Source organism: Chiloscyllium plagiosum, chromosome 9 (assembly GCF_004010195.1).
Source record: "Chiloscyllium plagiosum isolate BGI_BamShark_2017 chromosome 9, ASM401019v2, whole genome shotgun sequence".
Taxonomy (NCBI): Eukaryota; Metazoa; Chordata; class Chondrichthyes; order Orectolobiformes; family Hemiscylliidae; genus Chiloscyllium; species Chiloscyllium plagiosum.
In genome coordinates, this window is record NC_057718.1 from 54,998,743 (window position 1) to 55,023,233 (window position 24,491).

Consider the following 24,491-nt stretch of genomic DNA (forward strand, 5'->3'; position numbering starts at 1 on the left):
CCTGGTTGGACTCATACCTAGCACGTAGGAAGATGGTTGTGTTGTTGGAGGTCAGAGTCTAGATTAGAATGGTGCTGGAAAAACATAGCAGGTCAGGTACCATCCTAGGAGCAGGAAAATCGATGTTTTGGGAAAAAGCCTTTCATCAGGAATGTTTGATTGCTTCCTGATGAAGGGCTTTTGCCCAAAACGTCAATTTTCCTGCTCCTTGGATGTCAGTCAAGAAAGTTGCTCTGTTTTGGATGGTGTCAAACACGTTGAGTATTGTTGGAGCTGCATCCATCCAGGCATTCATAAATATCCTTCCCTCCACCACCAATGTTCAGTTACAGCTGTACTGTCTACAAAATGCACTGTAGAAATTCACAAAGGATCCTCGGACAGCCCTTCCAAACCAATGATAACTTCCATCTCCAAGGACAAGGGCATCAATACATGGGCACATCACCACCTGCAGGTTCCTCTTCAAGCTGTTCACCAATCTGACTTGGAAATATATTGCCACTCCTTCACTGTCACTGGGTCAAAATTCATGAATTCCTTCCCAAAAGGCATTGTGGGTCAATCTACAGCAAGTGAAGTACAACAAGTCAAGAAGGCAGCTCATCATCACCTTCTCAAAGGGCAACTGATGACAGGCAATAAATGCTAGCCAGCCAGAGACACCTGCATCCCAAGAATGAATAAAAAAAGGAATAAAGTTAATAAAATCCTGTGTCAGTAAATGGACTGCTGCTGATAAAATGACAGCAGGGTTTTTTTGACAGTGGGCTGCTCCACCAATTATTGATGGAGGACAAGGTATCCAGGCATTATCCTTGCTAGCTGTGACCTGTAAGGAGGTCACAACCACTCATTTAACAGGATCCACAACATGGCACAGTGTCAAGTGTCCTAGGGTTGACAGTATTTTTATGTAGAGGAAACATTATTGTTGCTGATAATGCTTTGGAGTCATTTGCACAAACAAATGTCAATTTTTGTGTGCTTGCATGTTTAATGATCTAATTTGATTAATGAAACTGTACCAGGGTGGGAAAAGATGAATGCATTTCACACATACCTCTGACAAGTGCAGGAATATTTTAAGAATCAGGCTTTAACATCTCTTTGCTTTTTTTTAGATCGCTCAGGAATGATATGACCTGATGACCAAGATGAAAGGAAAGGAACAGCTGCAGAATTTAATATTGTTTTCTTGCATACTTTTCTCTATGCTGGTAGTGCCACACAGAAGATCTAATGCCAGATGACAGTAAGAAGAGACATCTCCGTCTGACCAAAGTAGCTTGGGTGGATGTTGCAATGGAAGTCAATAACCTTGGCTCATCTTTGATGCAGATCAAGGAAAAACTCAATATCGTTAATGATTCTGCACTGGTGAGAGAGGCTATACTTCGGAGATACACAAAGCTGAAGAGATGTGGAAAGACCCAATATGTGTGTTATGTTGGCACTGATTGAAGTGCAAGATAAGTTGATGCACTAGAGTGATTATACACTGCCCTTGAATTTTTTTTGTGGAGGAGAGACAAGAAGTGGGGAATGGTTGCTGTCAGTTTTGCACTGCAGGCACCTAAGTCTGTTGAGTTCTGAGAGGTCAGAACAGTGATTGCAATGATTTGGTAGATATTGCACAGGTTGCATTTTCTTTGCAGGAGAAAAGGGGCATACAACACCCATCAAAAATTAAAGATGCGAGGCAGTGTACTAAATCTGGCAGTCCTCACATCAATAGAAAAAGAGTCTTGCATACAACAAATTAAGCATTTCCATTGGGGATGTACATTGAGAGGAAAACACAGGTTTGTTAAGACCTGTACAACACAGAGCAATTTGTCTTCACACATTAAGGACAGGGGCACAGTGTCCTGCGTATTGCATGGAAAGGGGAATGATAGCTATTCCTGAACACTCTCATCTATTCAGAATGCGTGTTGGGATCTGTGAAATATGAACATTGGCAACATACTCCAGTACGTGAGGTGTTTAAAATGTGAATGGCGGGGACTCGGCAAGATGGCGGCGATTCTGTAGAACTGCTGTGGACAGCTCTGCCTAACAGCAAAGGCATACTGGTGTTTTTGCCATGTCTGGCCAACTTATGTGGTGGAATTATTAGTTTAAAACCTTACAGAGCACATATTTGTTAATATTTGGGAGTGGGAAGGAAGCCAAAGGGAAAAGGAGTGAGCAAACAGCAGCAGGGAGGACAATCCCCTGCAGCACCGGGCACACCAGAGACTGCAGCAGCAGCAGCCTCGCCTGAATCCCGCAGGGACCTGACAGACTCACAGGAATTGGCAGCAGCGATGGAAAGACTTACCTTGAAGTTGGGGCTGCGATTGAGGAGATTCGTGGGGAGATTTGTGCCCAGGTCCAATCTATCGCATCCATGCTGCAGAAGCATGAGCAGGAGATCCAGGGCCTCGGGGAGAGGCTGGAGGAAATGGAGGGTCGAACAAAGGCCTTGGAAGCTGCAATGGAATCCTCTTCCAGTCAGATCCAGGTGCTGGAGCGAGAGGTGTGGGCCTTGCGAGACCATATTGATGACCTCGAAAATCGAGGTCGGAGGATAAATCTCCGAATTGTTGGGCTCCCTGAAGATGAGGAAGGTGAGGAATGTGAGCAGCCAGTCAGCTTCTTTGAAACCTGACTGCCGAAGTTTTTGGGCCCTCACATCGAGTGCAGCAGGCTGCAGATTGAAAGGGCTTATCGGGTTACAGTGCACAGGTCATGGCGGATGCAGCACCCACGCTCAGTCCTAGTGCACTTCCATTCATATAAGGACAAGCAAAAAGTCATAGAAGCTTCCAGATCCTTGGAAAAAGATCTGCAGGAACTGCTGTGCAAGGGGTCAAAATCTTGCTTTTCCAGGATTTCTCTGCTGCTTTAATTCGAAAGAGGAATTCCTTCGATGAAGTTAAAAAGAGGCTGAGGAACCTGAGCATCCAATACTCCATGAAATACCCCACAGTACTCCATTTCAGCCACGAAGACTCAGTTTATACATTTGACTCAGCGGATAAAGCTAAAAACTTTGTAGACATTTTAAAATAGACTGATTTTAAAGAAGAATACGGTTAACATTTGTTCTCTTTTCCTTCTTTCCCCTTCCTTTTTTTTATTCCTTTCTTTCTCTCTAATAATTTCTTTTTTTGGAAAGGGGGGAAAATACCTTGGAATAAGTTGTTCCTACTTTTTATAATAACTGGATTTTCTGATGGGAAATTTTGTGGATGTTCTTTGTTGTCTCCCCCTTTTTTGTTTGTTCTGTATAACTAGATTTTCTGATGGGAAATTTTGTGGATGTTCTTTGTTGTCTCCCCTTTTTTGTTTGTTCTGTTTCTCTTTTAGTCACAAGTAGGGGTGACATGAAGCCAGGGATGGGATGGCTCATGCTGACTTTGTCTTTTTTCTGTTGATTTAAGGATCATCTCCTTGTTTTTTTTCTGGCCTAAGGCTCGGGCACAGTCCAGGTTTGAAGGAGCTGTGAAAGGGGGGATGGGTAGAGTGACTGCCCCCTATGGGCAGGGGGAAGAGTCTTCTATTCAAAGTTTTATAGTTGGTTTTCTTTGTAGTTTTTTGGTAGTACTCGTTGTTTATAGTTATGATAGAGTAGTTTTTGTATATATAGTTCTTCGACTCCATGAGTCTTTACTTAAGTGTGCTTGGTGCTTTGTAAGCAGGGTTCTCCCTCCGAGGGGTTCAAGGGTCTCTGAAAGGGGATATGGCTAAATGTTTTATTAAATGGTGCACCTGGAACATTAAGGGAAGTCATTCGCCTGTTAAAAGGTAAAAAAAGTGCTTTCTAGTCTTAAGAGGGAAAGGGTTGATATCACTTTGTTGCAGGAAACCCATCTTGATGACGGGGAACACCTGCAATTACAACAGGGGGGTTATGACCAGGAATTATTTTCATCCTTTACTACTAAGAGTAGGGGAGTGGCGGTACTTATCCTGAAAAATCTTCTGTTCACTTTATTAGAGCAGGTGAAAGATGAGCAGGGATGGTTTGTGATACTTAAAGCCCTGATACATAGGGAGGAATATGGCATTTTAAATGTCTACTGTCCTGTGGCACATCCCCTCAAATGTTTGATTACTGCTTTCTCTAAGTTGAGTGCTTTTGGAACATGGCATATTATTATAGAGGGGGATTTTAATTGTCTTTTCAATCCAACAGTGGACAGGTTGTCTTGTGGGCCCCCAACTATTTCTTCGCAGGCCAAGCAGGCGGTTGACTTATGGGAGGAGTTGGGGAGGAGTTAGTGCCCTCTATCGCCTGCTGGGTGTCAGGGCCTGGCCTTGTGAGGTCTGGAAGCAAGAGCTAGGACTGGAGATCTCTTCTGAAACATGGGAGAACATATGGGAGAATGCTCGAAGATCTCAATTTGTAATAGGACATGCGCTACGCGGTTGAAAGTCCTGCACAGGGTTCATCTGGCACCAGACCGTCTCGTGAAGTTTAAAAAAGGGTGTGTGCCCCAAATGTAAAATAAGTGTAGGTACTCTTACCCATTGCTTCTGGACATGCCGCAGACTCCATGTTTATTGGAGCGCTGTGGCAGGAAAGATAGGGAGGGTATTGAGGACTGAAGTCAAAGTAGACCCAATATCTCTCCTCTTAGGTCTACCAAATTTACCATCTTTAGCTGGGCATGGGAAGAAACTATTTAATATTCTTGCATACTGTGCACAGAACAATATTCTAATGAACTGGGTTGTCTGAGAACCCACCGGGCTTGCTGGGATGTCAGAAATTAATTATGGAGCACATTCCCTTGGATTTTTTTACAAACATGGTGCATCACACAACAGACCATTTTTATAAGACGTGGCAGCCCTACTTGAGTTATTTGGATATAGAGTTGTCAGTTATCTTAACTAGGGCATTTGTTTAACCAGGATGGTTAGGTTTGTCAAGTCCTGGGCCCTGGAGGGGATGTCTCCTGAGTTAATACGGGTATATATACATTGCTCCCGTTCCTTTGTTTGGGAGCTTTGCGCCGAGCATAGCTGTTCTATATGAATTAGGTTGCTTTGCGCAGTGTTAGAGTTTGTTTTATATTATAGGGTAGGTTAGTACTTAGTAGACAGTAGTTGTGTTGTAATTTGTGTTTTTTTCTTTTTATTATACTGATATTTGTTATTGATTGTATTTTTCAATAATTTTATATGTTTGTAAAGTTAAAAAAATTTGCTAATAAATATATTTACAAAAAAAAATGTGAATGGCAGTAATGTGTCTGGGGGTTTTTTTCCTGTGCAGGTAAACATCAGATGTTGGCACCAATACTTTACAGGTTCCCACATTAACATCTGAGGAGGAACAGGAAACCTCATCTGGTGTCCTTGCTCTATCCAAAGCATCTGAGGAGGTACTACCACCTCAGGAGGGAATTGCACCTTGGAATGAGGAAGTCTTGGAGTGAGGGAACATTGCAGCATACATGCAGCTGCTAGAGATTGATTTGAAGCAGTATTTTGGTATTCAGAGTAACACTAGAAGTAATCTAAATGCTGAATCCTAGTCAGAATATGATCTACTGGAGTAAATAAATAATGTGGAATACGCAAACATCAACATATATGGCGATGTGGAGGGGATAGCACAGGGATGGATGTTCTGGCACAGAATTTGAGGTGCTATTCAGGCCACCAGCTCTGTGATTGTCCAGTTGTTAGAATGCATAGCTTTCTCCAGGGATAGACTGCTGACTGATTCGGAGGCAAAACCTAGGACTTTGCAGAAGCAATCATAGGGAAGTATTCTAATCATTACTCCATCATTTTGTTTTATATTCAGAGAACCAGAGCTGGAACTATAAAGGAACTGGAAGAGTGGAGTCACATCTTGGTTCTAGTTCATCATTAAAGCCAGTTTATACAATCCCTAGAGTTCAGAAAAAGACAATTCAGCCTATCAAGTCTGCACCAGCCCTCTGAAGATGATCCTACCAAGATCTTGTGAGCAAATGTGATTCTAAGAGTCACTGTTTAAAAATAAAGAGTCACCCATTTAAGACAGATATTCAAAGTTTTTTTTTTATCTAACAGAGGACTTAAGTCTTTGGAATTCTGTTCCTCAAGAGGTGATGGAAGGAGTGTCTAAAATGTTTAAGGCAGGGATACATAGATTTATAAACAAGAGGGAACATGTTGTGGGGGTAGGTAAGAATGTGGAGTAATCAGATCATCTAAGATCTCTTATTGAATGAAGGAGTAGGCTTGAAGGGCTGAATGGCCTAGTATACTCCTAATTTGTATATCATATGTATGTTTTCATGTAGGTATGAAACCAAGTTGTAAGTATACATAGAGACTACAAAGGAATATGGATAGGTTAAGTGAACACACAAAACATTTACAGGGGAATAGAAATTGGAAAATATAAGTTATCCATTTTTGGTAGGAAGAATAGGAAAAGCAGAATGTTATTTAACTGAAGAGAGATTGCAGAATGCTGCAGTACAGAGGGATCTGGGTGTGCTTGTGCATGAAAACATTACATTGTATGCAGCAAGTAATTATGAAGGCAAAATTTAAGAGGGAATAAATATATACGTAAGGAAATTGTGCTATAGGACTTCAGTGAGGCAACATTTAGAGTCCGGCGTACAATTCTGCTCTCCTTACTTATGGAAAGATATATTTGCATTAGAAATAGTTCAGAGAAGATTCACTAGGCTGATTTCAGAGGATAACGGTGTTGTCTTATGAGGAAAGGAAGCGCAGATTGGGCCTATACTTTATTGAACTTTAAAGGTTATCTGGAGTGAAATACATGAAATTCTGAAGGCACTTGAAAGGAATACACTGAGAGGATATTTCAGTTCATGGGGAATCTAGAACAAGAGGGCACAGTTCAAATTTAATAAGTTTCTCATTAAAAATAGAGACGAGTAGGAATTTATTCTCTCAGTGGGTTAGAATTCTTTTCCATGTAAAACAATGGAGACTAAGTCATTTAATGTATTTAAGGTAAAGTTAGACAGATTTTTTTTATTGATAAGGATTAGAGGAGACAGGCATGTAAGTGGAGTTAAGACCACAATCTTATGATCTTATATGAACTGTGTCTGATTGGCTTGCAACAACTATTCCAGCTCTTCTTAAACAAGAATGAGCACAATTGAATGAGGGCAAAGGGTATATTGTTTGACTACAACTTAATCACTCAATTGTCATTTCAGATAGCCATTGTGATGAAGAGGAAAATACTCTCAATTTGCAAAAAGAAGCCTTGCAGCCAAACTTCTCACTTCAGTTGAAAAGTATTTATTGACAAATCCTTTAAGATCTTTTTATAACACCATTAAATATTATTTCTAGTAGGATGCAAGATAGATTTAAAATTTTAACAAAGTCACAAAGGTGCTTTCTTTGTCCCAGTCAACCTGTGGCAGAAAAACCAAATCCATAAGACTTTATTTTAAAGAAAGCTTCTAGATAAATGTACAACTGGCACAGGCGATGTTATGACTAGACTATACTGATGTTCCCCAATTTATGACAGTTCCAGAAAGATATCTGAAACTGTTAAGCTCTTGTTTGATGGGGGATGAACTGGCCCCCCTCCTCTATTCACCCACCCCCTTATTGGTCGCACCAGGTTCATTTGAAAAGATCCCTTCCTTGTGATGCCTTTTTCCCAGAACATATAAAGTTATATTTTAAGAAAAGACAATTAACCAGGCTTTGTTGAGTTAACAAAAGAATGGTTTATTAGTTACCAAAAGCAAAATGAATTAATAATGCAAGACCCCATCACAAGTTAAGAATAAGAAGTGAGTCAAAACAAAAGATAGAATTTAAAAAATATATGGTTCAGTCTCTCTTGGTTGTTTGTGAGGAGTAGACCATAAAATATTAATATTTGGGATTCTTGGTTTATGCAGGTCAATTGAAATCTTTATTGTCCCATTTCCTTCTGTCTAGTTTGTTGGCTAGTTGGCTTCTGGCACTCAGACTAAGGAAACAATTTTACTTGCAATGCAGGGGCAGTACATGGGTAATTCTTTAACAAGCATTTTCACAGTGTGCTAGGGCTCAAATCCAGGCCAGCACATATGAACCACAGTTCACGAGCACACTTTCTCCCACTAGCACAAACAAACCAAGTCTGCAATTTTTAACTCCATTTTTGTATATTCCGAAGAGCAAAATACAAAAAATGGCTGCAGCACGTAGTTTTCTTCTGATACTTGACATTATTGGCATTATTGCTTCATGTTGCATCTCTCTCTGAGTTTGAAATTTCTCTGACATTGTATAGGTGTGACATTCCATGACACCAACACACGACTTTGCCAGACAGCAATGAAATTACATCTGTAGCTTATTTTGTTTGTAGCAGTCCTCTTTGGAAAAAAAAGATTTTGAAATCAAACGTTAAAATAAATGTTGGTAGCACCTCAGCGTTCTGATCAGTCATCATGACAAAGATATCTTTCAACTTTGTATAAAAGATGTCAGTTTCCACTGCTGCACCAGTTATTTCTCAATGATCTTTCAGCAATGAAGTTCCCAGGAAACATATCAGTTCTAGGAAGATATGTGGCTTAGCCACATGGCTTCCAAATGTAGTCATAGACTGGTTTCACACTATTCCGTTGTCTGTAATGTACTCCTAGTTACATTGTAATTTCATCCTGACCAAATAGACTTGCCTGGATTTTCCCAGTTAGAAACATATTAGACACAATAGTGTTGCTGAACCAAAAACTAACCTGAGCAAACACTATTTCCCCCCCAACTGTTTAAAGGTATAGACGTGTGCTTATTTTGATATTCTCAGACCTTACAGTATTTGTATTAGGTGGAAACACGCCAAATATTTTAACAGCAGGTAAATAGACAAGTTTTCACCAATAATACTGGCAGGGGTGTGTAATTATAACAAAAGAAGTTTACAAAGATCATTTGCATTTAAAATGTGTTTATAGATTTTTGTAATGGAAAGATTGACACAAAAATATGGCAATATAAAGTATGATTTGTAGAAAGAAAAGAAAAGTGGTGTGAAATTTTATTTGTACATCTCTTGATCTGGGCAGGATCTTCTAACATTCTGTTCTGAAGCCTCACTGAAGCATATCTGAGTTAATTTGAGAATGTATTTTTTTCAATTATTTTTGTTCAGTCCTGCACGTCATGAGCTGTGTCCAATCTCCTGTTCTCTCGTGGTTCTCAAACCTTCAACCTAGAAAGCCTGTTCTGAGTAGCAAAGAGGGAGGTGGGACATTGTAGAGAGATGTTTGTATACTGCTCTTATAAGAACATTACTGTTATCCGAATTTGGTATGCCGCAGACTATTTGAAACCAAAAGCCCTATGCTCTTTAGAAATGCAATGATTTAGGTGGAGTCAATTCTTATGGCGTGAAAAAGGATGTATTGTCTATAGCTTTAAATGTCAAGCTTCCTTCTCACGTTCTGTTATGACTCTGCGGAACTAGATGATGAGAAGGAAAGTCGAACAAAACTGGTTTCACTTATATCTAGTGCAAATTAAAGATGAAGATGCAAAGTTCGCCATAGCTGAATATGTATATATATATATATATATGTATGTATGTATAGTGCCGTCTATCGGCCTTCATCATCATGTGTTAGGTTTGCAGGTTAAATTCATCTGAAAGAACTCTCTTACAATAGCGGAAAACAAAATGTCTCAAGTTGTTGGAACGCTCCTTGCAGCGACCTGCCTGTTGCCATGTTAGAGACGCGCGTGTGTAACCTAGCAACTGACAGGCAACATGACGATCTCCAGGTGCACTTTGACAAAACAGTCCTTACGAGCAGGCTTCAGGTAAAGCTCAATATCTCTGTTATCACTGCCTCCACCAAAATGCAGCAGGCTCCAAAGGAGCGAGTTTTCATCGAACAAATGGTCACCAGCCGGTTTTAGTAAGTATAATCTTAACAGCATTCCAACCAACTCGAAACTCACCAAGACAAATTAAAATGAAGAACAATGTCCTCTCTGTGCTGCAGTTCCTTGGCATATTTCTCGACGAAAATCAAAAGGGAATAGTCAGACCACCAACAAACTCCAGGCCTAATGCAAACAAAAATCGCTCCACCTTATTTATTTGGGAACGGAACACAATAATTATATTTATGCTGAGGCACGATCAGGCATTCTTTTCACGCAAGAGACGTCCTGGGATGCAATTTAACTAATTAGGCCGTGCGCTCACAAGTAAGAACTATTGTACGTGCAAATACTCTTAAAAAATAGCAGCCCTCTGAAAGGATTTTTAAAATAAGTTTTACTCTGATTATTACGTAAAAATGTTGACACTAGGATTCACCTAAACGGTGATTAAACCCATCACCAATACCAATAATAACTTTGTACCTCAAATACATTATACGGTAGTGTGTACTTTTGATTTTAATTGGAAAACTAGGTACTGACAATTTTGAGGAATGATCATACGCTATCTAAACGCTGACCATGGTGTAGAAATATGATTAGTAATATATTTTAAAGTCAGAGGTTTGCCTTGGCTCCAGAAGTTTATTTATTTGAATATTTATTGAAGATACTTCTAATTTGCCAAGTAGCAGGTCAGTTTCTGTAGAGCAGACTTTCCATTTAGCCATATGCCGTATCGCGGCTCCAATTCTCATAGATTATGATAATCGTTTTTCTAATTCTGTTGCACACAGCAAGTCTGCAATTGACAATGATCAAGTTGAATTGTTAAAAAGGCGACTTTGAGAGAAGAGCTGTGTCTTTAAGTGGTCTCACTAAAACTAATGTAAGATCCTCCCCATGTTACACTTAAAACATTTCTTGTAGCTTACATAAAGTTAAGTAATTTTCTGGAAAATAATTATATCGGTCTAGCAAAAAAAATTGAAGTGATCATAATGCTGATTTAATTGTTTTTCACCAAATGACAAATATTTAAACTTGGAATAAAAGTCAGATAAAAATGTATGTGCTCCACTTAAAGCATAATTAATTATATTTTGCAAAATATAGCGTGAATATGGACCTATGAGTATTTGCTTACAATCATCAACTAGTCTATCAAATATTCACAGGATCCAAGCTATAGACCAGTGAGCCTGACAAAATGGTGGGCAAGTTGTTGGAGGGAATCCTGAGGGACATGCATTTGGAAAGGCAAGGACTGATTAGGGAGAGTCCTATGGCTTTGTGCATAGGAAGTCATGTCTCACAAACTTGATTGAGGTTTTTGAAGAAGTAACAAGGAGGATTGATGAGGTCAGAGCAGTGGGCGTGATCTGTATGGACTTCAGTAAGACATTCGACAAGGTTCCTCATGGTCGACCAGTTAGTAAGGTTAGATCTCATGGAACACAGGGAGAACTAGCCATTTGGATACAGAACTGGGTTGAAGTTAGAAGACAGAGGGTCAGCGTGGAGATTTGCTTTTCAGACTGGAGGCCTTTGACCAGTGGTGTGCCAGAAGGATAGCTGCTGGGTTCACTGCTTTTTGTCATTTATATAAATGATTTGAACGTGAACATAGAAGGTATGGTTAGTAAGTTTGCAGATGACACCAAAATAGAAGGTGTAGTGGACAGCAAAGAAGGTATTTCAGATTACAATGATATCTTGATCAGATGGGCCAATGGGTTGAGGGATGGTGGATGGAAATTCATTTAGATAAATATGAGGTGCTGCATTTTGGAAAGACAAATCAGAGCAGGACTTATACACTTAATGGTAAGATCCTAGGAGTGTTGCTGAACAAAGAGATCTTGGAGTGCAAGTTCATAGTTCCTTGAAAGTGGATTCACAGGTAGAAAGGATAGTGAAGAAGACATTTGGTACACTTTCCTTTATTGATCAGAGCATTGAGGATAGGAGCTGGGAGGTCATGTTGCGGCTATACAGGACACTGGTTAGGAATATTTTGGAATATTTTGGGCAATTCTGGTCTCCCTCCTATGGAAGGATGTTATGAAACTTGAAAGGGTTCAGAAAAGATTTACAAGGATGTTGCCAGGGTTGGAGGATTTGAGCTATAGGAAGAGGCTGTATAGACTGGAGCTGTTTTACCTAGAGCATTGGAGGCTGAGGGGTGACATTATAAAGGTTTATAAAATCGTGAGGAGCATAGAAAGGGTAAATAGACAAGGTCTATTCCCTGAATGAGAGAGTCCAGAACTAGAGGGCATAGCTTTAAGATGAGAGGGGAAAAGTTTAAAAGGGACCTAAGGGGCAACTTTTTCATGGAGAGGTGTGTGTATGGAATGTGCTGCCAGAGGAAGTGGTGGAAGGTAGTACAATTACATCATTTAAAAGGCATTTGGATGGGTATACGAATAGGAAGGGTTCAGAGGGGGCAACTTTTTCATGGAGAGGTGCGTGTATGGAATGTGCTGCCAAAGGAAGTGGTGGAAGGTAGTACAATTACATCATTTAAAAGGCATTTGGATGGGTATACGAATAGGAAGGGTTCAGAGAGACATGGGCCAAGTGCTAGCAAATGGGACTAGATTAGGTTAGAATATCAGTTGGCATGGACGAGTTGGACTGAAGGGTGTATTTCTGTGCCATACATCTCTATGACTCTATATGACCAATCTAATTTATATCCTAAAATATCCTAAACTTTACAATGTTATCACCTGTTCCTAAGTGCAAAAAGTATATATTGTTGGTGCAGATCAGATGCATAAGAACATGAGAAACAGGAAAATAAGTTGGTGATCCAGCCATTGAATAGTTGATGATTGACTCATCTTTTATCTCATCTTTAATGTGTTTACTATGAAGGACTTTCCTTTCCAACCTATTCCCTCATCTGAGGCATGATGACCCTCACTTCTAACCACCACCAGTTATCTCTCTCCAGTAGTTTGGTTGGACCATAGCGACTTTACCTTTGACTTGCCTTCAACTTTGATTTCCAAAAATCATACAGACCCAAGATAAAATGTTTGTGGCAAAAACGGAAGTTGCTGGAAAAGCTTAGCAGGTCTGGCAGCATTTGTGAAGAAAATTCATAGTTCACATTTCGGGTCCAGTGACCCTTCCTTAGAACGGACGTGTATGTGCAATTGACTGATTTGAACTCAGCACCGTTTCGGGGAAATACTCTTCATATAAATTGGCTCGAAAATAAGAGCTAAAACCTATAAATCACTTCAGTTGAAGCCTATGTAAATTTTGTACTGTGTTTTATCAGAAAATGATGTCAACGACATTGTCAAGGAATAACGTATCCATTACATTCTCTAATAAGAATCATTTTGAAGTTACAATAAAAATCAATTAGAAAGGCATCTTGATGAAATACATTTTGCCCCATTTATACATTGCTTTGGTTAAGAGAAGCATAACATTTTGAATTGAACGCCAATTGTACAATCTCCCAGAATGCAAAAATGCTTCTTGTAATTGACTGTTGTATTTGTGACCTCTCCACTCTATTAGCATTTCATTTGTTGAGAGATTCTGACAAACTGCTTAATCATATTGAAGTGAATTGCCAAACCATTAACCATTGGCCCATAAAACCAATTGTGGAAAGAACAGCTTGTGAGGAAGTTGTCCAAATATAACAGACAACTAATTTTTCTGGATGCTGTTTAGTGATAAGAGCTATAATAGATTGTCAGTCATAATTGAGTACTATTTGTAATCTAGTATTAGTATATTTGGCACACTTTGATAGAGTCAGACTGAACAGATGGCTCTGAATTCTGAATTCCAGTGAGATGGTCATGTTAGGTGGATGGCCCTTCTATCATTGTATGAATAGTGGGAGCTGATAAAGTTGTTCTTCTGTGTAGGACTAACTGTCTTATTGACTATATCAAAATCATTGCAACCATCAAGGAAAGTTCACATTGTGTTTCTTCAGACTATTAGTCAGCCTTTGAATATAACCAATGATTCACATTATAGGTCTGGGAAAAAAATGAAAAGATGTTTTTAAAAAAATGACGAATAAAACGAGCAACTAATTCAGTCAAGTTTAATGGGAGAAATGCCAGTCCAATTAATTTAAATCATGCTGAACATTTGGAATTTCAAACTGACATTCTTTATCATCATTCATCAGACTTTAACTGCAGCATTAAATGGAAAAGGTTTTGCTTCAGAAGAAAGAACATGGCACATGCCCCTGTACCAGAGTAATCATACTATTAGAACAACGTAGATGTATTAGAACAATGAACATGTAGATTGAGGGAATGGAGAAAATGATCTTACACCAGTGAAAGGGTACCAGCCCTATATGTATACGTATTATAGGAACACCTTGCTTTGAGAGGTGCAGACCTTCCAGGAGGTACATGTGATGCAGTATACCAATGGGATAGGAGTGACTCTTTGGTCTGTAGTCACAGAGGTCATAGCAGTCAAATTGTGATGAATTGTAGAAGTACAATTTTCAGTCCCAGTTAATTTTAATCAATGTTCAGAGATGTTATTACACACCTGTGAAGCAGGCCTCCTAGCTCAGAGTTATGGACACTGCTACTGTGTCATGAGTGCCCTATGTCCAGGCAGAAACATGGCTAAAAGTGTAGAGTTACACCTGTATCATGATTAATCAGACGTCAATCTGTTGTTCTCCTTTTACTATTCATTTCAGTCTTTACTTTCCTGTTTCTTCATTTCTTTTTCTTTATTTCTTTATCTTCCATGTTTCTTAACTGTGCTTTCTCTTTTCATGGCCTATTTGATTGTGAAATTTAATTTCTCCCCTGAGGAACAGCAGTCATTACTTGCTTGGTAATGAATTGTTTGTACAGGAAATGTGTTCACTTGTATTGAAAAAAAATAACTGAAGCACCAATCACAGGAAAATTTTGGAGAAAGGAACAATAATTTTGTACAATTGCTACTCTATCAACTCAATTGATTTGCATATTCACCAGTCTATTCTAACCACAATTTGATGATATTGAGAGTGAGATTCCTAGACTTTGAAACTTTAGCAATGGTATACTATAGCATCATTAATTTAAGGAATTGCAAGCATTATTCCAACATTCACTGTTTGAAAAGAAGCCTCTTAACCATCTGTGAGTCTACTGTAGACAAGGTTCTGTAAAATTTGCGACTTTGAATAGGACTTCCAAAATGACTTGAGAGACAAGTTGTTAGTTTCTGTGTGCTCAGTTATCATACATATGGTGATTCTGAGTACTACTGTATTTGTTAGTGCAGGGGCTTCAATCTGTAACAGAGCTTTCAGGAACAGATGGCAGTGGTGACAGAGGGCTGCTGGGGCAGACAAATGGATCCTGTCTGGAGGAAAGGGTTTCTTTGGGGCCAGAGACCTCACTGGGAGAAGGATCAGACAGACAAAGAATTTCCTCAACTGGATGTAAAAAAAAAGGCTTAATTCCAAGTGAATACTGTGTCTTCCATGTTTGACTTTAATTTGTCTCATATTTGTACTGACCCAATATCAGAGGAATAAAGATCCCTGCTTTATGTTCTTTTGGGCTGTCTGTGTGTTCAAATCTCATGGCGTAATCAACAGGAGTCCATAGCATAACTATCAAGTCATAGGAGATGAGGTTGAAAGGTACCTATTTGAGATGGAACAGATGGTGCGGGATTTGAAAGTGGCAATTTCCACGCAGGAAGCTGAAGCTGCTCTGGCATAATTCAAAGCTCAGCAGACAAAATTGGACCTTCAGGACCCTTCCATCTCCATTCCTTTGGCACTGCAGAGGAAGGAAGTAGTATTCCTGTATCCCTGGATATTCTGTCCATTGGAGTGGGAAGCTGGACAGATTATGGGGAAGACCACAAACACGGTCTTAGGGCAGCACGGTGGCACAGTGGTTAGCACTGCTGCCTCGCAGCGCCAGAGACCCGGGTTCAATTCCCGACTCAGGCGACTGACTGTGTGGAGTTTGCACATTCTCCCCGTGTCTGCGTGGGTTTCCTCCGGGTGCTCCGGTTTCCTCCCACAGTCCAAAAGATGTGCAGGTTAGGTGAATTGGCCATACTAAATTGCCCGTAGTGTTAGGTAAGGGGTAAATGTAGGGGTATGGGTGGGTTTCGCTTCGGCGGGTCGGTGTGGACTTGTTGGGCCGAAGGGCCTGTTTCCACACTGTAATCTAATCTAATCTAATCTAAAACCTGATGATTTGGCACTTCTGAAGGATCACCTCGTGAAAGTAGTGACTAAATGGGAACCTCCAAATTAAGTTGAGGAGGCTTAATAGTAATAAAGCACAGGTCCAATCTTTGCTGTCCTCTCACCATGGTAAGTCAGATGTTCAACTATTTGGTTGGAGGGAACTGGTTGGGGAAACAAGTTCCTCCAGGAAGAGGTTGACTCGTATGTAGAGTGATAGGAATGTGCTTTACAGTAAGCGTGGAATTTGGCAAATGAACTGCATCTGTCATTGTTCTTAAAGATGCATGCCAGCTATCTCCAACTAGTTGATATCAGGTTTTTCCTGAGGATTATATGTTACATGTGGTAGAGATCATACTCATCATTGTCAGGGAAAAGGGTAGGATACACATGCAGATGCCAATTTCAGTGACATTGATGTTTACCGCCATCCAAGTACACCGTAGGTGAGTTAGACTTGTCACTGTTGTGGATAATGGACTGACTGGAAAAGGCATTTCTAACCTAATTTCAAAAATGGACATTGGCAAATTGGAGGATATGCAGAGGAAGCAGCTTTTTTCTACTTCTACTAAGTTCAGGACAACTTTCAATAAAGATGATGATGATGACATTGCGTATTGTGACTTGGTGAGCCACATGATGGTGATGAAAGGTGACTGTCCAGTAAAGATTCCTTATCGCCAGATCATTTGGAGAAGTCTTTGAAGCAAGTTATCATCCAAGAGTCATCAAGCCCAGAACCATCATCCACATTCCTTGGAAAGAAATGAGTCAGAAAGCTGAGGAGCTGAGTTAACTTCTGGGCATTAATGGAAAGACCCATGCTTATCCTTTAACAGGAATTGAGAAAACATTGCAAGTTCTCAAAGGTCCATAGTATCTGCAGTGTTGATTTGGCTCACAGTTTATAACCAACTACACATTGTTGAAGAAGATATTGAAGTGATGGAATTCCAAGCAGACACTGGGGGACTTTATGACTACACAAGAATGCCACATGGGCTCTGTATTATCCCTGCCACTTTCAAGTGTGTAATGGGTAAAGCTTTTTGTGATCTTCATTTTCAGTTATTTGGATGATATATACATCTCTACTTCAATATTTGAGGCCCTTGCATGATACGACACCGTAACTACTTTGGGCAGTTCATCATCAAGGAAATCATTGCTCCTGATGGTGAGAACGTTCAACTGGTAGAGGATTAGCCCCAGCCCAAGATGGGGAAGGATCTGCATTGGTTCCTTGGTCTATTTGGTGACTAAAAGAGATTTGGGCAAGAATACACACAATGTCTGCCTCACTCCATGACCTGCTGAGAAAAATCAGAGAAGGGTAAAAGACTGTATGGGAAAAGATGAACGATGTGTGATGCATCACAGGGAGTTGTACCCCAGAATGTGAAGACTCCTTCCGCACCCACAAACAGAAGCTTGTCTCATCGCCCATCCATGGCTCTCAGATTTCCATCTCTCTTTCACATTGGAAAGTGACACCAGTTTCCTCAGCTTAGGAACAGTGCTATCACAGGCTTAAGGCAGAAAAAAGTGGTTATAGCTATGTCAGTTGGAATCTCAAGCCAAACAGAAGGAATATGGAGAATTACTCCAGTATTACACTTGAACTGCTAGCTTTGAGGTGGGTTAGTTCCTCGAAATTTAGAGACGTTCTGATCGGTGCAGACTTTGAAATGTTTACAGGCAACAACCCATTCAGTTACTTTCAAACAGCTACCACAGTTGAAGCAGTAGAGACGCAATAGGCTGCTGGACTCACTCAATTTTGATTCTAAATCTGGGACAGGTCAGGCAAAAGTAATGCAAATACTGATGCCCTTATTTGGAGTATCACCTGCACTTATGAGTGAAATTTGAACCTGGTCAGACAAGTAGCCCCAGATATGGTTTCACCTTTATCATATACAGGTATCTTGAAAGAAGAACTCAGGCAGCTTCAGCTGATTAACATGGGCATCAATAGACAGCACTATTATTGGAAAGCACACCATCCACCAACATAGTACTAGATGATGAAGGAGTCCAAAAAGGTACAGTAACATTTGAGATGCTGGAAGAAGATCTGGGAGGAGAATGGAGTCCTCTGTCAGCAGGTTCATTATAAAGATAGAGAGATGAAGCAACTCATCTTTCTTAACATAGAGTCATAGAGTCATAGAAATGTACAGCATGGAAACAGACCCTTCGGTTCAACCCATTCATGCCGACCAGATATCCCAACCCAATCTAATCCCACCTGCCAGCACCCGACCCATATCCCTCCAAACCCTTCCTATTCATATACCCATCCAAATGTCTCTTAAATGTTGCAATTGTACCAGCCTCCACCATCCTCAAGTCTCAGGTTTTCGGAGCAAGCCATGCTCAAGCAACAATCCAAACATCAGAAAAGCAGATTGTGCTGATCGGAGAGTCATGCTACTGGCCCAGGGTGACTGCTGATGTTGATAATTACTGTCAAATTTGGCCAAAATGGGACACCTGGTCACCAAGAAATCTCAGGAGATCCTTGCAAACAATTTTATTGAGCATAACCCTAGTAGTAATGGGACTGAACACGTTCTTGTACTCGGAGATGATTTCATCTAGTTCATGCAGACCTTTTCCACCTTTGACGTAAAGGCCTCAGCTATAGTCAGAGTGATAGTGCAGGATGGATTTGTCCAATTCATTCTTCCATGTCAATATTACAATGATTTGGGAACAAAATCCGACAAGACCTTTGCAAGTTAATGGCAGTGCCATGAGCCACACCACTGTCTATCATCCAGAGAGTAATGACATTGTGAACAATTCAATCATTCTTTGCATGATTGTCTGCACACCTTGCCTGCGATGAATAAATGGAAATGGCTTAAGTATATTCTGGATCTCGATTCATTTTCTAATAGCACTCTGCACTCATCCATGGACTATTCTCCCCACAACCTTTTCTTTAGACATGTCCCAGCCCATCTCTTGGATCATTTCCTGGCATGAATCACGTCTTCTGATGGAGATGATCAGGTCAGTGTGTGGATAGCCAAGCATCACATGAGGCTCAGTCAGGTGTTTGAAATGGTATCCAAGAGGATGGAGAGAGAAGTACTGAGAAAAAAAGGCATTAAACAATTGGAAGACTGATCACCAGTATAGAGGGATTGTCCTATGAGCAAAGGTTGAATACATTGGGATGCGACTTGTTGGAATTTAGAAGAATGAGAGGTTCTTAAGTGGCTTGGCAGAGTAAATACTGAGAAGATGTTTCCCTTCTAGGACTAGAGGGCATAGTCTCAGAATAAAGGAGCGCCAATGTAACACTGAGATGAGGAGGAATTACTTCTGTCAGACAATTATGAGTCTTCAGAATTCCTTGCCATAGAGACCTGTGGGAGCAAAACCCTTGTCTATGTTAATGATTTGGCGATACCAGTGTTGGACTAGGGTGTACAAAGTTAAACATCACACAACACCAGGTTATAGTCCAGCAGGTTTATTTGGAAGCACTAGCTTTTGGAGTGCTGCTCCTTCATCAGGTGGTTGTGGAGTGTAAGATTGTAAAACACAGAATTTATAGCAAAAGTTTACAGTGTGATGTAACTGAAATTATATATTGAAAAAGAGCTGGATTGTTTGTTAAGTCTCTCATCTTTTAGAAAGAACATGTTGGTTTCAGTTCTTTCATATGTAAATCACAGAGCTTTTTTAAAGTTTCATTCTCAAGTGAACTTTTAACAATCAGTGTCATGTCAGCCCAGACAATGCATTTAAGGTGTAAGCTGCCCTGTGTGAGACTGTCTGTGCCACAATGTTTAGACTGATTCTAATCTTAAAAATGGATTTACAGAATCTTACATGGATTCGTGCAGTTTTTGAGCAAAATGAAATGTAATTCTGCCAGTATAAATTCACCCCACAAATGTGTGTGTGTGTGTGTGTGGTCGGAGCTTATGAGTGACTGTGAGAGAGTGCGTGTGTGCATGTGAGTGTATATGTGGGCATATGAGAGAGAGCTTGTGTATGACAGAAGGTCTGCATGTGCGTATGAATCTGTAGGAGTGTGTGTGTGCATGTAGGAGCTTGTGTGTGTGTCTGTGTCTGTGTGTGTCTGTGTCTGTGTGTGTGTGGAAGTGGCCGAGCTGAGGCTGATAGCCAAGTTCGGTCCCCATGGGGATGGCCTCAACCGGGACCTTGGGTTCATGTCACACTACAGGTGACTCCACTGCACTACACACAGACGCACACTCACAGACACACACACATTCTCACAGACACACACACGCTCCTAGGAGGAGGAGTGAAAGGCAGGAAAGTGAATGTGAGGAATGGTCAGGGAGTGAACCAGACAGAGAGCTGGAACAGTTAAACTAACCCTCTCTGGACAAAAGGGTGTCTTTAATGGAAGCAAGGCTCATGGGGAGATGGATCAGACACAGAAAGGATTTTCTCAACCAAATGTAAAAAAACATACGCAGGCTTAATCCCATGTATATACTGTGCCTTCCGTGTATACATTTCCTACTTTGTTGAAATGATCGGATGTGAGTAAAATAAATAAACCATGCTCTATGATCTTTGGGTTGTGTGTGTTAAGATCTAATGTTACACATCTTCATACAGTTGTCCTTGTTGATTGTGAGAGATATATTGCAGTAGTCCACAGGAAGAAAAAGATATGTATTGGAAGCATATTCTATTACCTTAAGGAGTATCAACCGTAATGCTAATGCATACTTATTGATCTTGTCAGTATGAAATAATGCATCATCCAGGTATTGTACTGGTGAAAATTTATGTAATCGATTCCAACATTGTGGTGGTTCAATATCTGCTTTCATGGAAGTGAATCTTTTAATCTTTACTGTTGTCAGTGCTGGAAGCCCCCACACCAGCTACTGTCATCCCCTGCCAGCATTCCAGAGTAACTGCATTTTCGTTTACAACAAGTTATATTTATTTAGCACTCTTACTTCGTAAAGCTTCCCAGGATATTTTACAGGAACATTGTCAAACAGAATTTGATATCAGTCTGCATAACAGGATATTAGGGAAATTGTCCAAAAGATTGGTTAAAGAAGTAGGTTTTAAAAGTGTATTAAAAAAGGAAAGAGAGTTGGAAAGGATTCAGGAGGGAACTCCAAAGCTTTGCTCCTTGGCAAACAGTTGATGTGGCTGCCATGGTGGTGCAAGAATGTATTAGATACCAAAATTGGAAACCCTATCTCACAGGGTTATGGAGCTGGCTGAGGTTATCGATATAGCAAGGAGTGAGGCCAAGAAGTAATTTAAATATGAGGATGACCATTTTAAAAACAAATTGATGCTCAACAGGGGAGACAATGTATCATGCAGGAGCGATAAATTAATAGAATTCAGTGTGAGTTAGATACGGGTAGTGGAATATTGGTGGCACATAATTTATAGCAAGTGGAAGATGGAAGACTGACCAGGAATTAATTAGAAAAGGCAAACAAAGCTATCTCTGAGAGTATCCGCATCACATAAACTGATACAGGGTGGAGTTGGCTGATGTTAATGAGGTGGAAAAAGACAGCCTTACGTAAGGACAGCTAAGTGGTAAGAAGCTCATCTGTGCATCAGTCATGAGAACAGCGTTTGAAGGCATGGTTCAATCTCAGACAGTTGCTAGGAAGAAGAGTGCAATTGGTTGCTAGGGAACAGAACTTATGTCAAGGAGTAAAGACAAAGACTTTGCTCTTCTTAGTGTTTGTTCGAGGAAATCTTCAACTATCTCTGGATCTCTGATAACCAGTCTGCCAATTTTAAAGTTTGTGGAGGATTCAAAAGAGGTAGAAATGTAATAGAGTTAAGTATGGTCAGTGTACTTGTGGAACCTGAAGTTATGTTTTCAGAATATATCACCAAGAAATTAGCATATAACAAGAAACAGGTAGGCCACCACCTGTTGGTTAGAGGTGAGGATGGGGGTGGAGGGTGGGGTGTTATGCCAGTTTGGAAGTGGGACATAAAGTCCTGGCAACTGCTTATCTAACTATTTGAGAATATATGATAGATAGGTATGGGACCATACAATGGAATCCCACTTAACTGGAGGACAGAGGAAATGAACTTTAGGGGTGCTTTGCTAATGTGATCAATTATGTCAAATGCTGCAGACAGGTTAAGATGGATGACAAAAGAGAGCTTACTTTGTCACAATCAAATAGAATGTCATTTGTGACTTTGATCAGAATCAGCTTGGTACTGTGATGTCTGATTGGAAGGATTGAAACAGATCTGGAATGATGAGCATATATTTGCTAAGCAGCTGCATCTGAAAAGAGAGAAAATCAAATTTCAGGAGATGAAGTGAAAGTCTCCAAGGGCAGTGGGGCCAACGGATTTTTTAGGAGACAGCAGATGATGGCAGATTTGAAGCGATGGGGTTAGTACCTGTGGAGAGATAATCATTAACAATATCTGCTAATAATGGAGTAAGGAAGGTATGTTGAATAGTCAGTAGTTTAATGGGAAAAGGCCAAGAAAGCAGGATGTAGTACCCATTCCATTACAATTTTTCTTGCCTTAGAAAGTTCTGTTAGTTGTTGCATTAGTTTTTAATCTGTAGACAAACATAACTTTGTTTGTTTAGGAACATTTTTCTGACTTTTTCGACTGTGCAGCAACTAGATCTCCAAGAGTCAGGGTTTTCAGCTGACAGGACATTTTGTCCACCTCTGAAAAAGTCAGTTTTGTAGCAGCTCTGCCAATCACTGCAATTCTGCAGCCTTTTAATGCTCTACTGCACATGGTTTGGCTGAAGATCATAGAATCCATTGAATCCCTACACTGTACATGGAGGCCATTTAGCCCAAGTATGAGCCAACCCTCCAAACAGCACCCACCCTATCCCTGTGACCTCACATTTACCACATTTAACATCTCTGGACACTTACAGGCTAATCCACATAGACACTGGGAGAATGCGCAAATTCTACACAGACAGATGCCCAAGGCTAGGTTCCTGGTGTTGTGAGGCAGCAGTGCTAACCACTGTGCCACCCTGAGAGACATTATCTTATTAGACGTGGAATCCTGTCTCTGAGAACCAACAGCCATTTGATTGGCCAAGCTTTGTATTTCCAGTTGTGCCACTTGGAGCAGTGGTGAATGCTGGGACCACCAAGGACCTCCTAAATTCAGAGAGTCATAATTGGAATAGAAGGGGACCCAGGTCTGGGTCAAAGGTGTAGGGAGAGAACACCCAAGGAGGAGGTGAGTGGGCAGACTTTAGGGTGGTTGCATAATCTGAGAGAGTATAAAAACATGGTAGATTGAAGGGCCTGTTCCTGCGCTGTACTGTTCCATGTTCTATGATGGAAGCATCCAACCCCTTTTGCCCTCCCAGGTCCAACCAAGCTAACCAACCAGGCTGGTTAGTAATTGGCAACTTGATAGCCTCAAATAGGAGAAGGATGAATAGGTCATTGTGAGTTTCAATTATCAACTATAAAATTGCAGACAGGGCAGAGGCAGGTGGGTAATTGGTTGGAAGGGCAGATGGGAAATTTATGGGTGCTTCTGGCTGCAGTGGAGGCCAATAATACACTATTCAAAGAGCTGTCCCACTGCAGATTGCAAATTGTTTAAAAAATCAATCTAACTGTGGAATAAGGTACCATTCTGAATGTGGGGTGGACTAATAGGAACTCTAGTCCTTTGACTTGAAAGTCCTTAGAGTATAATTCCCATAGTTCCAAAACACCTTTTAAAAAGTCCTGAAGGTACCAGACTGAATTAATGAAGAATTGCTAATAATTTGAGAGTGTGACTGCTTAGAGTCAAAGAATCATACAGCTCAGAAAAAGGCCTTTCGGCCCATCAAATCTGTACTACCAAAAATACACTAAATCTTCACTAGTCTTACTTTCAGCATTCAACCCATAGCCATGAATTTTCTAACACTTCACGTGCTCATCTGAGTACTTTTTAAAGGCTGTGCGGTTACTCAACAACCTTCCCAGGCAGTGCACTCCAGACCCCTACCACTTATGGACACTGTATAATGTGTTTTATGTATTGTGTATATTATACATAAAATTGTGTATACACTAAATATGTGAATGGACAATCTGCATCATCAGTGAGGTAAGATCAAATGCTAACAACGCCCACTGAGGCTCAAGCTCTGCCTGACCATCTATATAGTTAGTAGTGTATTCAGTACAAAAGTAGTTTCCAGCTGTCCCCATTGATCTCAACTAAGGAAAGCCCAAGTTAAGATCCATAGTGATGCTAACAGATGTACTGAACTTGCAAATAGCCTGCTGATCCTAACACACCAACAGAGGAGAGATGTCTGTACCTCCTTCCCTCACTCAATGTGGGAACACTGAGCCAGGTGCATTTTATAAGGGATCTGAACAATGTGGGC

At 40.4% G+C, this 24,491-nt stretch overlaps 1 protein-coding gene across 1 annotated transcript in view; it reads left to right on the top strand.

The window, feature by feature from the left end:
* The first annotated feature begins 9,643 nt into the window (after window positions 1-9,643).
* The window catches only part of LOC122552869, a 98,151-nt gene continuing 83,303 nt past the window's right edge, over window positions 9,644-24,491 (top strand). The window contains exon 1 of the mRNA XM_043695954.1: window positions 9,644-9,911. Within this exon, the coding sequence (XP_043551889.1) occupies window positions 9,718-9,911 (194 nt within the window). The 5' untranslated portion in view covers window positions 9,644-9,717. The remainder of the gene's footprint in view (window positions 9,912-24,491) is intronic.